This window comes from Scyliorhinus canicula, chromosome 18, assembly GCF_902713615.1.
Source record: "Scyliorhinus canicula chromosome 18, sScyCan1.1, whole genome shotgun sequence".
Taxonomy (NCBI): Eukaryota; Metazoa; Chordata; class Chondrichthyes; order Carcharhiniformes; family Scyliorhinidae; genus Scyliorhinus; species Scyliorhinus canicula.
This window is the reverse complement of record NC_052163.1, coordinates 15,925,068-15,941,460: the sequence shown is the minus strand read 5'-3', so window position 1 is coordinate 15,941,460 and position 16,393 is coordinate 15,925,068. Positions and strand designations below refer to the sequence as shown.

At 49.1% G+C, this 16,393-nt stretch overlaps 1 protein-coding gene across 1 annotated transcript in view; it reads left to right on the top strand.

Annotated features, from left to right (window-relative positions):
• LOC119953684 (dynein heavy chain 17, axonemal-like) overlaps positions 1–16,393 on the top strand; it is an 821,504-nt gene that overhangs the window by 712,319 nt on the left and 92,792 nt on the right. Inside the window, 3 exon segments of the mRNA XM_038778213.1 lie at positions 5,741–5,945; positions 9,668–9,832; positions 10,847–10,987. Of these exon segments, the coding sequence (XP_038634141.1) occupies positions 5,741–5,945; positions 9,668–9,832; positions 10,847–10,987 (511 nt within the window).

Genomic DNA, 16,393 nt, shown 5'->3' with positions numbered 1-16,393 from the left:
CAGTTTATACTTCTCATTTTCTGAACCAGAGAGCTTGACTTGCATTGAATTAACAATTTCCTCATCATTAAAATAGTACTTCAATTCTTAATTATTAATCCTAACATTCTGCAGCAATTTGACTGGAAGAATCTAGCAATTTTAGGGGCTGGTTTAGCACAGGGCTAAATTGCTGACTTTGAAAGCAGACCAAGGCAGACCAGCAGCACGGTTCAATTCCCGCACCAGCCTCCCCGAACAGGCGCCGGAATATGGCGACTAGGGGCTTTTCACAGTAACGTAATTTGTAACCTATTTGTGACAATAAGCGATTTTCATTTCTTTTTTTTTCATTCCTTAAAAACAGCAGGGAGATGTTGGGTAGGATTCTCTGGCTGCGACCAGAAATTCCCATCCGAGGTCAATGAACATTACCGCGTCCCGCCCGTGGCGATCTTGCGGCGGGTGGGGTGGAAGAATCCAGCCTGTTGTTTGTGCAAAGCAAATGGTGGAGTAGACGGAAACCTTTGTCCCATCTGATACCTGAATAATGCAGCGAACCAAGAGAAAAATCCATACAATTGGCTTGTTAACAAGCTCAATAGCTTGTTAATTTGTGATTTTAAAATGGTGGCTGGGCTTCTGATTTATGCATCTTCTTGCCCCATGCGCCCACTTGCCTTGTGTAATAACTGATGTGATGACATTGTGTTGCTGATCTGCTATCATCACATCATATTTTACATTTGCATGGAGAGCATGGAGTGGGGGCCCTGACTTACAGCCATAAAACCTGTCTACACATTTGTAGGACTGTTTCCTGAGCCACCTTCAATGATGAGACCCCTTCTCAGAAAACTGGAATTGGACAGAGTTTGGATAGTACATGCAACTCATTTGTCATCAGAAATTTGCAATTAAGGCCCAACAACTTGCTTTCCTTCCTTATCTTTGTACTGTTAACAATTTTAACTACAATACCTTCAGTCCCCTCATCCAATTCATTAATATAGATTGCTGGAGTTTCAAATATTAACATTGATCCTTATAGTACCCAACCTAGTTGCAGTTTCTCAATTTGAAATCTATGAATCCTGATAGATGGTCATGCAGAGGGTGGGTGACAAGTTTGAGATGTAAATGCAAGGGTCTCTCAGTTGTGTATTGAGGGTAATGGAGGGTGTGTATATGGCTTTCATTACTCCAGTCAATGCAGCATGTCTTCATGCACATGGATTGATTAACAAGAGGATCATTCCACTATGGTTATCTAAAATGGGCTTCACCATGGTAGGCTGGAGAGAGGCTGGGGTAGACCAATGCTTCATGGTGCGCCACAACCTAAGATGGTGGAGGACAATGGGCCTGTTCTGCCCACCCAGTGGTCAACAGAGCAGTTGGTGGAAGTTCTAAATGCTACGTTCGGCCAGCACAGGAAGGAGGCCCTGTAAGACCTGTCCAAGGTGGTGAAGCAGGTTAAAGTAGGTATTGAGAGACTGGAGCAGAAGCTGGAGTCCCAGAACTGGGCGATCAGAAAGTGGAGGAGAGGTTGGGGGAGCACTAGGAGCAGCTCGCCTCATGATGGCTGAGGTGGGGGAAATGCGGGAAATGCAGGAGAGGCTGAAGGAGAAGTTGAAGGATCTGGAGAATCGCTCCAGAAGGCACAATTTGAGGATCGTGGGGGTGCCCAAAGGCATCGAAGGTGCAGAGGTCAAAATGTGTAAATGCTGGACAAAATGCTGGAACAGTCGATGGGGGAGGTGGCCTTTGACTGGCCCCTGGAGGCCGACCGAGCGCACGGGGTGCTGATGCAGAGGGCGCAAGCGGACAAGGCGCCAAGAGCCGTGGTAGTTCGGTTGCACCAGTCTTTGGATAAAGAGAAGATTCTGAGGTGGGCGAGGCAGTCAAGGAAGTGCTCCTGGGAAGGGAACGAGCTGAGGGTTTATCAAGACCTGGGTGCAGAACAGGCGAAGAGAAGGGCTGGGTTTAATCGGGTCAAGGCTACTCTCTTCAAGAAGTGGGTGAAGTTTGGAGTGCTCTACCCAACCCTCCTCGGTGACTTTCCAGAAGCGAGAATTTTATTTTGGTATGCCAGAGGAGGCAACGGAGTTTCTGAGGTACAATGGACTGGCAGGAGAAGGAGGACATTAAACTTTGGAGGAGTTTGTCAGGAGGTTTGTTTGTTCTTGGGAAACTTTTCCCCTTGAAATGTTCCTTTGGTTTTGATGGAGGGTGTTTCGAGTGCAGGTCCTTCCGGTGGGGGGAATATCAAGGGTGAGTGCACCTTTTCAATTTTTGCGGGGGGGGGGGGGGAGTGTGGATAGGGATGGGGGCAGGGGGAGCAGAGGAGGTAGAGGGTTTGGAGGCCTTTGGCTTGGGCTGCCATGCTAGCTGGGCGGGCTAATTAACAGGAGTGCAGTGGGGATTGTCAGGAGGTAGGCACAGGAGAGGGGGATGGGGTTGATGTTCTGTTTGGTAGAGGGGGAAAGGGGAGGGGCTGCTGACAAGGGTGTGGTTGCTGTGTTGCATGATGGTGGACATCTGAGTAGGGCCAGGAGGATTGCGTAACATGGGCCGGGGGCTGGCCCAATAAAGGGTATGGTCAATCGGCAGCGGAAGGGGACGGGGAGCCCCCCCCCCAACCAGGCTGATCATGTGGAACGTGAGGGGGTTGAATGGACCAGTCAAACAGTCACGAATGTTCGCGCTCCTGAGGAGTGTGAAGGCAGACCTGGCCTTTTTGTAAGAGACACACTTAAAGATAGGGGACCAGACAAGGTTGAGGAAAGGATGGATAGGGCAGATGTTCCACTCGGGAATGGACATGAAGATGAGGGGGTGGCGGTGCTGGTGGCATTCGAGGTGGGGAATATTGAGGCCAATTTGAGGGGGAGGTTCGTGATGGTTAGTGGGAAGCTGGAAGGGATGTTGGTAGTCCTGGTAAATATTTATGTCCCAAATTCAGATAGCCTGTTGTGCCATTGGGTGGCATTCAGCGCATTATGAAGATTTTGGAGGACTCTCGGTACAAGTTGAACATGGGAAAGAGCGAGGTGTCCTGATTGAGACCAGAGGGCAGGAGAGGATGTTAGGGGAGTTGCTGTTTAAGGTAATGGCAAGGTTTAGATACCTGGGCATTCAGTTGGCGCGGGGTTGGGTGCAGCTGCACAAGTTAAATTTGACTCGGTTGGTTGGGCAGATGAAGGGGGACCAAGAGATGGAATGTGGTGCCACTGTCGTTGGCGGGACGGGTACAAACAGTAAAGATGCCTGTGCTGCAAAGGTTCCTCTTCGTATTTCCACTGGATGCGAAGTTTTGGGGGTGGCGGCAGACAGGGATTGAGCGATTTGGGGATCTGTTTGGAGGGGGAAGTTTTGCAAAATTACAGGACCTGGAGGAAGAGTATGAGCTGCCCGGGGGAATGGTTCAGGTACTTGTCAGTTTGGGATTTTGTGAAGAGAGAAGTGCTGTCCTTTCCCGGGTTGCCGCCCTTGGGGTTGCAAGACATGGTGCTGTCAAAGAGGGAGATAGAGGGGAGGGAGGTGTCTAAGGTCTACAAGGTGATGTATTGGGAGGAGGGGGATACAAAACGGAGGTGGGAGAAGGAGCTGAGTGGGGAGGTGGTGGCCGGGACATGGGCTGAGACCCTGCAAAGGGTGAATGCATCCTCGTCGTGTGCGAGGCTAAGCCTTATTCATTTTTAAGTAATGCACAGGGCACATATGACGGCTGCACGGATGAGTAGGTTTTTTGAGGGAGTAGAGGATAGGTGTGGGCCGTCCGCAGGGAGGCCCACAAATCATGTCCACATGTTTTGGGCATGTCCGAAGCTAAAGGGGTTCTGGAAGGGGTTTGCGGACGTAATGCCTGAGGTGTTGTGGGTAAAGGTGGACCCGAGTCCAGAGGTAACGATATTTGGGGTGTCGGAAGTTCCTGGAGTCCAGGCGGCGACAGAGGCAGATGTCTTGGCCTTTGCCTCCCTGATAGCCCAGAGACGGATCTTACTTGGGTGGAGGGACTCAGAGCCGCCAAAAGCGGGGGTGCAGGTGAATGACCTGGCAGAATTCCTGAGGCTGGAAAAGGTCAAGTTCATCTTGAGGGGGTCAATTGATGGGTTCACTCAGAGGTCGAAGCTGTTTATTGACTTCTTTAAGGAGGATTGAGGAGTCAGCAAAAGGGGAGGAGAGGGTGGTGGTAAGGGGGTTAAAATGAGGCAGACAGGACAGGAAGAGGGGGCATCATTGGGGAGCAGGGGGAGTGGGTGTGGATTATTTATAATGTTGTATAATTTTACTTCTGCTTTGGTTTATTTTTTATGAAAATGCCTGAATAAAATATTTTTTTGAAAAAAGGATGTTCCAGAATGTGGTTTATTGCATGTGCCAACTTCTCAATGAAGTCCTGCATCCACAAGGACTGGAAGGCAATCCCATACCGATGGCAAAATGGTGACTGTGGCCCTAAACATCTTTGCCAGTGGCCCCTTACAATGTTTTACAGAGGACCTGAGCAGGATTTTCCAAACTGCCACACTCAAGTGCATCCAGAAGATATCCAAAGCCCTCTTCAGAAGAGTCCCTGATTCTGCAAAATTCTATATGATTTCTAGAATTTTTGCTGCATTCGCAGACTGAAAACATGTGGTGTTGAGAGCTCCCTGGAATCAGCCAGCTGCATTTATCAACACAAAAAATTTTCATTCACGCCATTTTCAGCTGGTATGTGATCACACCTAACAAATCCTTCATGTTTGTGTGCAATACCCAGCAATCTTTCACATTCTCAGCCATTTCACATTCTCAGCAAGTGCCATAAGTGCCGAAGAAATGCCACACATGCTTCAACATGGACCACCACCACTGAGCAAATGATAGGCCTCCTGAAAATGAGACTCTACTGTTTAGACTGCTGAAACAGAGCACTTCTGTATTCCATACAGGGAGTGTCCAGGATTATTGTGTATGCTGTGCCGTGCCTCACCTCACTCAGCAAAGAGGAGGATGTCTTTGTAGAGGGAGATATGGAGAACCATGATGTCTCCTCCAACTACGAGGAAGGGGAATGAGATGGCGATGATGAGGGCCAGAATTTTATGGGTGCACAGACAGAAGTTATGGGAATGGTGCAGTATGACAGACAGGCCCATGACTGCATAATCATTGACAGATTCCAGGCTGCGTAAGCTATGGATATGCTTCTTTTACACTGTTTTTAAACCTCTGCTGGCAGGAACCCAGGCTACAAGACGATTATGAATTTAAATTTAGATTTATTGTCACGTGTACCGTGGTACAGTGAAAAGTATTGTTTTGCATTCAGTCCAGACAGATTGCTCCATACATAAAAATATAGAACGTAAGATAAATACATGAGGATACATATTGGAAATACATAAACATAGATAGCAGGTGAAGTATATGGCATATAGTAATATAACTGTAGAGAAGATGAGTAGAAAGATCAGTTCAGTCCATAAGATCAGTTCAGACCCGAAGAGGACCATTCAGGACTTTCAGGTAACATCGGGGAAGAAGCTGTTTTTGAATCTATTGGTGAGTGTTCTCAAACATTTGAATCTTCTGCCTGATGGAAGAGGTTGGAAGAGAGAATAACCTGGGTGGGAAGGGTTTTTGATTATGCTGCCCCTTTCCCAAGGCAGCAGAATGTGCAGATAGAATCAATAGATGGGAGGAATTTTGTTCATATACTAACTCTTCTAACTTGTAAAATATAATAATTAATAATTTAATGCACATTTAGGTATATCTACATAGGAGATAAAGAAGTTGAATATCATCCCAACTTCAGAATGATACTTCAGACCAAATATTTTAATCCTCATTTCAAACCAGAAATGCAAGCTCAGTGTACTTTGATTAATTTCCTTGTAACAAGAGATGGCTTGGAAGATCAGCTACTGGCCGCTGTGGTTGCTAAAGAACGCCCTGATTTAGAAGAGCTGAAGGTATATTTAAAATAGATAAATAGACAGAAATATATGACACATATATTGTCACAATGGTGCATTTTTCATGACATTACTCAGTTAATTAAAGGATATATTATCTTATCCTATTAACATAGATTATGTATCAGTGTCATTTATTTATGGTAATATAATTGTGATTTTTTTTTATTATTAGAGTTTTTTTGGGACTTTGCACTCAAATATGATTTTGTTCTTATCTCTGTGGAAAATTGTGAAACACTGGCCTTGATTCATTATATAGTCAGATTTTGTTGAAAAAATACTGGTGAATGAGCATGCCAACATAATGCGAAAAACAATACAGAAACTTGTAACGGGGAACAGATACATCATAAATTGTGATTCACCACAAGTTGCTGGTTGCTGTTACCACATCATAACAATGATATCTTATACTTGAGCTCCCTGCGATTTTCATGGAGTTCCTGCATTTGCACATTAATGACCGATTAAACGCACCCTGGAAAATTACTGTTACGACCTATCCCTGGGCAAGATAGCAACTTATTCTTTGAAAAAACATCTCAGGTGCAAAACTCATCAATATTAGAAAGAGACAAATTATGGAATAAAAGGAAATTGCCTCCAGCAATTGCAGTTAATTGAGCTTCAACTCAACTCCTAAAATCTAACTGAATGTGTGTGTGCGCGTGAACACTGTCAGATTTGTTTCAGTACATGAACTCTTACACAGACAAAGAGTAAAATATCTTCTTCCTTCTAAATTCACGATTCGTTTCATTTTTTCATTTTTCATGTGGAGATGCCGGCATTGGACTGGGGTGAGCACAGTAAGAAGTCTTACAACATTAGGTTAAAGTCCAACAGGTTTGTTTCAAACTCACTCGCTTTCGGAGCACTGCTCTTTCCTCAGGTGAATCGCCTGAGGAAGGGGCAGTGCTCCGAAAGCTAGTGTTTGAAACAAACCTATTGGACTTTAACCTGGTGTTGTAAGACTTCTTACTGTTCTAAATTCACAACCGACCCTGTTATCACCAGACGGTAGTAGGACAGAGGAGTCTTTATCCCTCCTCACATGGCCGTAAATGTTGTACTCAAATTTGTTGCTTCGTTATTTGACAAGAAGAGGGTATGCAGAAAGTTGATTGAAAAATTGTTAGTGTAAGTACAGTACTCATTTTAAGGAAAACGTGGGTCACAGCCTAGAGCTCAGTCATAGAGATTTTCAGGGTCAAAGACGGTCATCAGGGAGATGGAAGAATTCACTGGCACTTGCGGCAGCTCAACAACAGGGACACATTGTGAGAACAGCTGTGTTACAACACACCCAGGGAAAGTGCGCAGTCAATTCCAGCCCCACGTGATCCAGAGTCACAACATAAGTGAATTAACCAATAGTTCTTAGAAATATACCTGGAGGCCTTGGCTGCCCAAACATTACAGTCACCAGGTTTGTAAGTTAAAACACAATTGCTGTTTATTTATAACAATAACTATAATGAAATATGCAGCAAATACAACTGGTGAACTATTATCTAGTTCTTAATTCCCCACTTTAACTTGTCCCCACACTCACACAGGCTAGGCAAACATAGTGGGGAAGAAGAGCATAAAAATCATAAGAAAAAGGGGAAAAGAGTCTTTGTTTCATATGATAGTTTTTAGCACTTTACTCCTCTTCAAACATTGCTTTCAGTTCAAGGCTTTTACTGTAGATTCATTCAGGTCTCTGTATTTTCAGAAATACAGCACTCAAGGCTTTTGTGGAGCGAGAGCAGGTCCTGGTCTTTGTCTGCAGCCTGTAATGGTTTTCCTGTAGATTCATTCATTCATAAGACCTTAAGTTATAGGAGCAGAATTAGGCCTTTTGGCCCATTAAGGTTCACTGACAGCCTTTCTGAGAAAATACGGAGAGAGTGTATGGAGGACATTGGGCGGGATTCTCCCCTACCCGGCGGGGCGGGGGGTCCCGGCGTATTGGAGTTGTGTCAAACACTCCGGCGTCGGGCCTCCCCAAAGGTGCAGAATTCTCCACACCTTTAGGGGCTAGGCCCGCGCCGGAGTGGTTCCCACTCCGCCGGCTGCTGTGAACGGCCTTTGGCGCCATGCCAGCCGGAGCCGAAAGGACTTCGCCGGCTGACGTAAGTCCGCGCATGCGCCGGAGCGTCAGTGGCTGCTGACGTCATACCAGCGCATGTGCAGGGGAGGGGGTCTCTTCCACCTCCGCCATGGTGAAGGCCATGGCATGGGCGGAAGAAAAAGAGTGCCCCCATGGCACAGGCCTGCCTGCCGATTGGTGGGCCCCAATCGCGGGCCAGGCCACTGTGGGGGCACCCCACGGAGTCAGATCGCCCCGCGCCCCCCCCCCCCCCTCCCAGGACCCCTGAGCCCGCCGCGCCACAAATCCTGCAGGTACCAGAGGTGGTTCAATCCACGCCGGCGGGAGAGGATTGTCAGCGGCGGGTGTTCAGCCCATCGCGGGCCGGAGAATCGCCACGGGGGGACCCGCTGACAGGCGCGGCGCGATTCCCGCTCCCGCCAATTCTCGGGTGGTGGAGAATTCGGTACACGGCGGGGGCGGGATTGACGCTGGCCCCGGGCGATTCTCCAACCCGGCGGGGGGGGGGGGTCAGAGAATCCCGCCCCTTGTCTCTTGTGCATCTATGACTCAACTGCTTCCTGAATTCTCTGAAAACCATTCTACTAAGATAAGATCCAATCATCACCTGTCAGCAAGCAGAATTGCCAATTCATTGGCCACCAGCCAATCAATGGAATCAAGTCCCACCCAATCTCTCTCTGGTACCAAAATATCTGAAGTCTCTTGTTCAGGCTAGCAGAGTGTTCTCTTCTCTAATATCTGAATTCCTCACTCCTCTCTGCTGCTTGACTTAAAGATATTTGTCCATTAATCATTCAAGGATCAAAAATGATAATGGCAAAATAAAAGAAAGGGGAAATAAAGAATAAACAGGAAGGACCCTGACAGAAGTCAGAGAAAAGACTGGGTGAGAGATGTGGCATTTATAAGACTTAAGGAAGTGGTGCTGTAAATAACATATCTATGGAACAACATCAAGTGCAAAGTATATTCAGTGACCAATCCGATATCACTTGTTTTGATCTACCGGCCAAGATTAATTTCAACCCTCATGGGTTTTACCCCCTAGAATAGATACAGTTCCAACAGAGAAACATCTTAAATAGAATTTGCCCTCTGACAATTATTTACAGCAAAAGTGCCTGAATTGATGATTCACTGCAGCAATTTATGAATTGATTTTAAAAAAACGAAGAACATCCTGCTACCAGATTTTGCCTAATTGTGTTCCCAAGAGGGAAGCTATCCTAGTAAAACCATTTGTTGGGAAATTGCAGGCTTACTTCCCACAATTTGCCATCCTTTAATTGAGCACAGTTTTATAAAATTAGCCCTAATCTTTGATTTTAAGACAAATGTTCTTTTAAAAGAAGAAAAAATCTGGAGACCAGGGGTTGGATTCCCCGCCGGCAGGATGCTCCATTTTTCCGGCAGCCCGGGGATTCCCGATGGTGTGGGGCTGCCCCACAATGGGAAACCCCATTGACCAGCCCGCCTAACGGAGCACCCCGCCAGCGGGGCAAAACAGAAATGTGGTGGGGCAGGGAATCAATACCTCCAGTATGCCCTAACGAGAAAATTAGCCCTATGCAGACATTTTTTTATGATTGAACAACAAATATTCAAATTATTTCAGGCAAGACTTACAACGCAACAAAATGAGTTCAAGATTGTTCTTAAACAGTTAGAAGATTCACTTCTGGCTCGACTCTCAGGAGCTTCTGGTAATTTCCTTGGTGATACAGCTCTGGTAGAGAACCTCGAGACAACTAAACACACTGCAACTGAAATTGAACAGAAGGTCAGCTAATTAATGTTACATTTTGTACTGTTTTTATTAATTATTTTTATTGTTTGAAAACAAAATCTGCAGTGATAAGAATTTCTTAAATCTTTGAATTTGCCTGAGGCCCGCACCCCCCGAAGCTCCACCCTCGACCGGCAGAATACACGATGGCGCGAGTCTCTCATGGTCTCATCGGCCAGGAACTCGGAGTGGCGGCTACAGACTAAGTCCAGCGCCTCCACAGTCGGGGGTAGGCCGATCCGCGGGCGGGGTGGGGAGTTTATTAGAGGCTGTGTGGTGAATTATACTGTATTGTAATTCACACTGTATTGCATTGCATTATATTATGTCCTTGTGGGCTCTGTATGTGAGCCGTTGCACGGCTCCGCCCATGGCTCCGCCCATGGCCCCTCCCTCTACCGGAAGTATAAAGTGCTGCAGCCGTAAGCCTGCTCTTAGTTCCTCTGGTCGCTGGCTGGCTCAGTCGTAAGACTATTAAACCCACAGTTTACTTCCAATCGTGTCTCTAGTGAATTGATGGTCACATCAGGCTGGAGGCACTGTGGGGGGTGGTACTGGGCGCGCGAGTTGGCCAAAGGGATTGGCAGTATTTAGTGGGCCAGGTTTGCAAGCGGCCTCCACAATGTAGCATAGCCATTGCAGGCCACCATGTGCATGTGCAGCCGCGGACCCGGCAATTCTCCGGGGCGTATTGGCAGCTAGAGCCGGGTGCTCTACGCTGCCATCCTGCTGGCCCCCAGCAAAACAGGGAATCGATGGCTGTTTTGCGCCAATTTTTCTTGTGTAAAATGCCACCGTTCCCACGCCGGAGTGGGGACATAGCTTCAGAATTGGAGAATCCAGACCATTGTCTCCCAAATAGAGAATCCGGCCCATCATTTATCTAAATAACTTCAATTAAAAAAAATATTTCTGTTACAGTATTATTGTAATTTATGTTCCAAGTGTCTTTATATAACCATTATTTTTTATTAAAATATTAGTGTTTAATTTTTGCTGTTTACGCAGGTGGCTGAAGCAAAGATAACAGAAGTTAAAATAAATGAGGCAAGGGAAAACTATCGAGCTGCTGCACTGAGAGCATCGTTACTCTACTTTGTTATTGATGATCTCAATAAGATCAACCCTATTTACCAATTCTCTCTCAAGGTAAGTGTCTGTTAAGACCAATCACATTTGTGAGAGGTATATGAAAAAATATGCTTCACTTTGATTAAAATTGACAAGCTTACAATTTACTTCCACTTCATTGGGGTTGCTGGATGAAAAAGGTTAAAGGTATGGGGGCCTCACGGTAGCATGGTGGTTAGCATCAATGCTTCAAAGCTCCAGGGTCCCAGGTTCGATTCCCGGCTGGGTCACTGTCTGTGTGGAGTCTGCACGTCCTCCTTGTGTGTGCGTGGGTTTCCTCCAGGTGCTCCGGTTTCCTCCCACAGTCCAAAGATGTGCGGGTTAGGTGGATTGGCCATGCTAAATTGCCTGTAGTGTAAGGTTAATGGGGGGATTGTTGGGTTACGGGTATACAGGTTACGTGGGTTTAAGTAGGGTGATCATTGCTCGGCACAACATCGAGGGCCGAAGGGCCTGTTCTGTGCTGTACTGTTCTAGGTTCACCACTTGTTTTGATCCCAGTAGGAACTGTTGCAGGTCCCACCCTTTTGAAGGTCCCACCATTTATATTTATGGGAATATATTGGCCTCGTATTCTATTCCGTTTTGAATGACTCCCACTGCTCTGATGTGAATCTTCCAGCAGTGGGATGCTCTGTCCCAGGAGCCGGCCAATGGAGTTTACCACTGTGGCCACCCTCACACCATTGGGAAATCCATGTGCGTGACTGTGCTGAAAACGGAGGATCCCGCCCCTTTTATTTCTAGTCTATCTTTGGAGTTTTCCATAACTATCTTAAATCTCACTGAGTTGGGTCACTATAACCGAAATACAGCCCCAATGAAAGTTCTACCATCTGCCTCACTTCATTTCCGAACATTCGGTCTAGTTCCGCCCTTCTCTTGTACGAGCTGGCTCAAAAAGATCTCCTGGATACACTTCAAGAATTTCACCTTTCTAAGTCTTTTATGCTTTGCCTATTCCAAATAATATTGGGGAAGTTGAAATCCCCCACTATTGTTACGCTATTATTTTTGCACTTCTCTGTGATTTGTCTACATACCTGCTCTTCTATCTCTCCCCAATTGTTTGAGGGCCTATAGTACTCTCCCAGCAATGTGATCGCCCCTTTTTGTATTTATGTTCCCTCCATATCGCCTAAATTGAGGAGACTGCTAAGATATCATCTCTCCTCACTGCAGTAATTGACTCCTTGACCAATACTGTGACACCACCTCCTCTTTTAACAGCATTCAACCAAATGTATCATCAAGGAGATCTAGTAAAATTTAAGTAAATCCAAATCAGGTGGAAAATACTCCACTGGTGGAAAACTACCACATACCACATAGGAAGGTTATTTTGTTTGTTGGAGGCCAAATATCTCAATGCCAGGACACTGTTCCATTCCTTAGGTTATTCTCCTAGGCCCAACCCACCTTGAGCTCTTTCATGAGTAACCTTCTTTTTATCATAAGTTCAGAAGCGGGAATCATCACTGATGTTTTCACAGTCTTCATTAACTGAGGGGTGACCTGGTCATGTGTACAAGATTACGAGGGTGGATAGGGAACAGCTGTTCTCCTTAGTTGAAAGGTCGGTTACAAGGGGACACAAGTTCAAGGTGAGGGGTGGAGGTTCAGGCGGGATTTGAGGAAAAACATTTTTACCCAGAGGATGCTGGCGGTCTGGAACGCTGGAATGCCTGGGAGGGTGGTGGAGGCGGGTTGCCTCACATCCTGGATAAGCACTTGGCTTGATTTAACATTCGAGGCTATGGGCCAAGTGCTGGCAAATGGGATTAGGATTGGCAGATCTGGTGCCTTTCATGTGGCGGTGCAAATCCGATGGGCCGAAGGGCCTTTTCTGCACTGTATTTTTCTGTGTTTCTGTGAACATTCACAAATCCTGAGGGGATAACCCCTCCAAACCTTTTTGGTCACTAAGGGCAATTTATCATGGCCAATCCACCTAACCTGCACATCTTTGGACTGTGGGAGGAAACCGGGGCACCCGGAGGAAACCCACGCAGACACGGAGCGAACGTGCAGACTCCGCACAGAGTCACCCAGCAGGGAATCGAACCTGGGACCCTGGCGCTGTGAAGCCACAGTGCTATCCACTTGTGCTACCGTGCTGCCCCGATATTCTCCGGGATCTCCGGGATTCACCGCCTCAGTTGGGCCGTGTTCCCAATCGCATGGTTCACTTGTGGTTTAAAAAACCATGAACCTGGCATCGTGGCTACTAAGCGAGAAAGAGGAGGTAGGAAATGGCGTGGAGTGGGGAGGAGCAGGTCGAGGAGGGGGGAGGAACAGGTCGAGCAGCCGGGCAACCGACTGCCATTACGGCGGCCATCTTTCTGCACACCCACTGACCACCCATCTCAGTCCCTTGTTCTATACAGTGACACCGGCCGTATGGGTGTACCCAACCCCGCACCCCAACCCCATCCAGCATGCCCCCTTGACCCCAAACACCCCACCGGCTGCCACCCACTGGCAGACTGCCCAGGGCCACACCCACAGCAGCCCCAGTGAGGGCAGTGCCAGCCAACGGTACCCCTGACAGCGGGGACAGGTGCCGGGATGGGGCACCAACGGTGCCGGGTACCGACTGGGCCGGTGTACGGAGGTGGAGAAGGGCCATGCTTGGGCAGTGCCAACCGGGGCCACCATGTTGTCCATGGAATCCGGCTGGGTATGGGGGTATGCACCATGCGAATATGTTGGCCTTCCACCCCCTGCAGCCAATAGGGTTTGGTGTTCATGCTGACCGCCGTGGTGATTATTGCAGCTCCGCGAAGTGCCCTTGGCAGCTTCTGACTTGCCCTTGTAGCGACAGTACTTAAATGGCTGGTCCAGTTCAGTTTTGGACAACTCCTAGATGTTGATGGTAGGGGAATTCAGCGATGGTAGTTCCACCACCATGAGCAGGAAGCTGCAGCGGCAAAGCGTGCAGCAGCAGGGTAGGCAGCAGTGGAACGACCTGCAGAGGACCGATCTGCAGAGGACCGGGCTGCAGAGGACCGGGCTGCAGCGGACCGGGCTGCAGAGGACCGGGCTGCAGCGGACCAGGCTGCAGCGGACCGGGCTGCAGCGGGCCGGGCTGCAGCGGACCGGGCTGCAGAGGGCCGGGCTGCAGAGGGCCGGGCTGCAGCGGGTCGGGCTGCAGCGGGCCGGGCTGCAGCGGGCCGGGCTGCAGAGGACCGGGCTGCAGCGGACCGGGCTGCAGCGGACCGGGCTGCAGCGGACCGGGCTGCAGCGGGACGGGCTGCAGCGGAACGGGCTGCAGAGGAACGGGCTGCAGAGAACTGGGCTGCAGAGGGGCAGGTGGCGGCCACACAGGTTGGAGGGCTGGCCGCCCAACTAGCCTAGGATGAGGAGGTGCCAAGGACGCTCCACATGATGCCTCATGTGGACCGGCATCATCTGTCTTTCAAGGACATGCCGGACCGGGCACGCCGTCGGAGACTCTGGCTAAGCAGAGAGACAGTGCAACACATCTGCCAAATGATGGCACACCTGGCTCTGCAAAAGTATAGAACATAGAACAGTACAGCACAGAACAGGCCCTTCGGCCCTCGATGTTGTGCCGAGCAATGATCACCCTACTCAAACCCACGTATCCACCCTATACCCGTAACCCAACAACCCCCCCTTAACCTTACTTTTTAGGACACTGCGGGCAATTTAGCATGGCCAATCCACCTAACCCGCACATCTTTGGACTGTGGGAGGAAACCGGAGCACCCGGAGGAAACCCACGCACACACGGGGAGGACGTGCAGACTACACACAGTGACCCAGCCGGGAATCGAACCTGGGACCCTGGAGCTGTGAAGCATTTATGCTAACCACCATGCTACCGTGCTGCCCATGGGTGAGGACACCTCCCAGTGGCCGATACCTTCATCCTAGCACACTTGGTGATTCCTGACATGTTTGAGGGGCACCACTCCCGGCTGAGGGGTTGGCTCCTGTGCGACAGGGTTTCCCACTGTGGCCGCGGCTAATGCCGCCTATCCGGAGGCCACAGAGCGATGCGGAGACCCGCTACAATGATTCCCATACAGCGACCAGGAGTGTGATTGAGCAGTGCTTCGGCATCCTGAAGTTGCGCTTCAGGCCTGGACAGCTCTGGAGAGGCCCTCCTGTGCAATGCTGAGAGTGTCACCCGCATCATGGTGGCCTGCTGCATCCTCCACAACATCGCACAGCAGAGGGGCGATGTGCTGGAGGAGTAGGATGAGGAGGAAGGGCAGGCCTCGTCAGACAAGGAAGATGAGGGAGACAATGAGCAGGACATGGGGCCTGGGCAGGCAAGGGAGGCCGCATGATGTTATCCCCAGGGCCAACGCACACGGGAAGCTCTGATCGCTTCCAGGTTCATCGACTAGGAGGGAGGGGATTGGGTGTGCGGGATGGGGTGTGCTGGCCAGGGGCACGCACACTATACCCCAGACCCACACCCCCTCACCTCCAACACCGTCAAACCACCCGCATGCACACCACCTCCATTATACATATCTGCGGCGCTACGAGTTGGGTGTCCTGGGTTGGCAATGACAGTGGGTCTTGTCCATGGGATGGAGGATGATGACAGCACACTCTGCGATGAGTTCCATGCTCCACATCATTTGACAACGTCTGATTCATGTCCACAGTAGCACCTTCCACCTGGGTGATCCCTAATGCGAGCTGGCCAGTCCATCACACGGTCCTGTCGAATCCCTGGGGTGGGTGTGCTGGGAACGGTCCTGTCAAATCCCTGGGGTGGGTGTGCAGGGCCTCCACTGGTCCCCCACACTCCCCTCTCTGGTCTCCTGCTCCCGGCGGAGACGTGCACGCCCTTCTCCTCGGTGGAGGGGGGGGAAACATATACAACGACACCGTTGGACAGTCCGACGCATGCGGCCCAGGGGTTGGGTAGATGGTGGCTGTAGCCATCTGGGGTGGCCACGTCCCGATTTCAAAATGGACACTTACAAAGAGTAAAGGGAAAATTGGACAGTGCTAAGGAAACAAGCAGGTGCAAGGTTTGCCTGTGGATTGGAGTTTGCAACTCCCAGACAAAACCGATACTACAAGCCATTAGCATAGTAATGAGCTATCTCCAAAGACAAAAGAGAAACATTTAAGCAATCGGTACTAGAGCAGACTCCCCGGCGCCAGTGGAGACTAAAATAAAGGCAGGCCAACAGTCACCTAGGACCCGCCCAGTGATCAAGCAATGACCCCTTTATTGGAGAAATCAATACAAATGATTAGGACATGGTCCAATTAATTGGGGCCAGGTTCAGGAACTGCCCAAAAGAGGGCAAAGCCCCTTTGGGGTATAAAGAGGAGTTCCCAAAGACAGATCGCTCTCTTCTTCTTCACCTTCACCTTGGCCTTGGCTCTCAGCGACGAGAGACCCGCCAAGCACCAGCCAAGTAAGTCTAA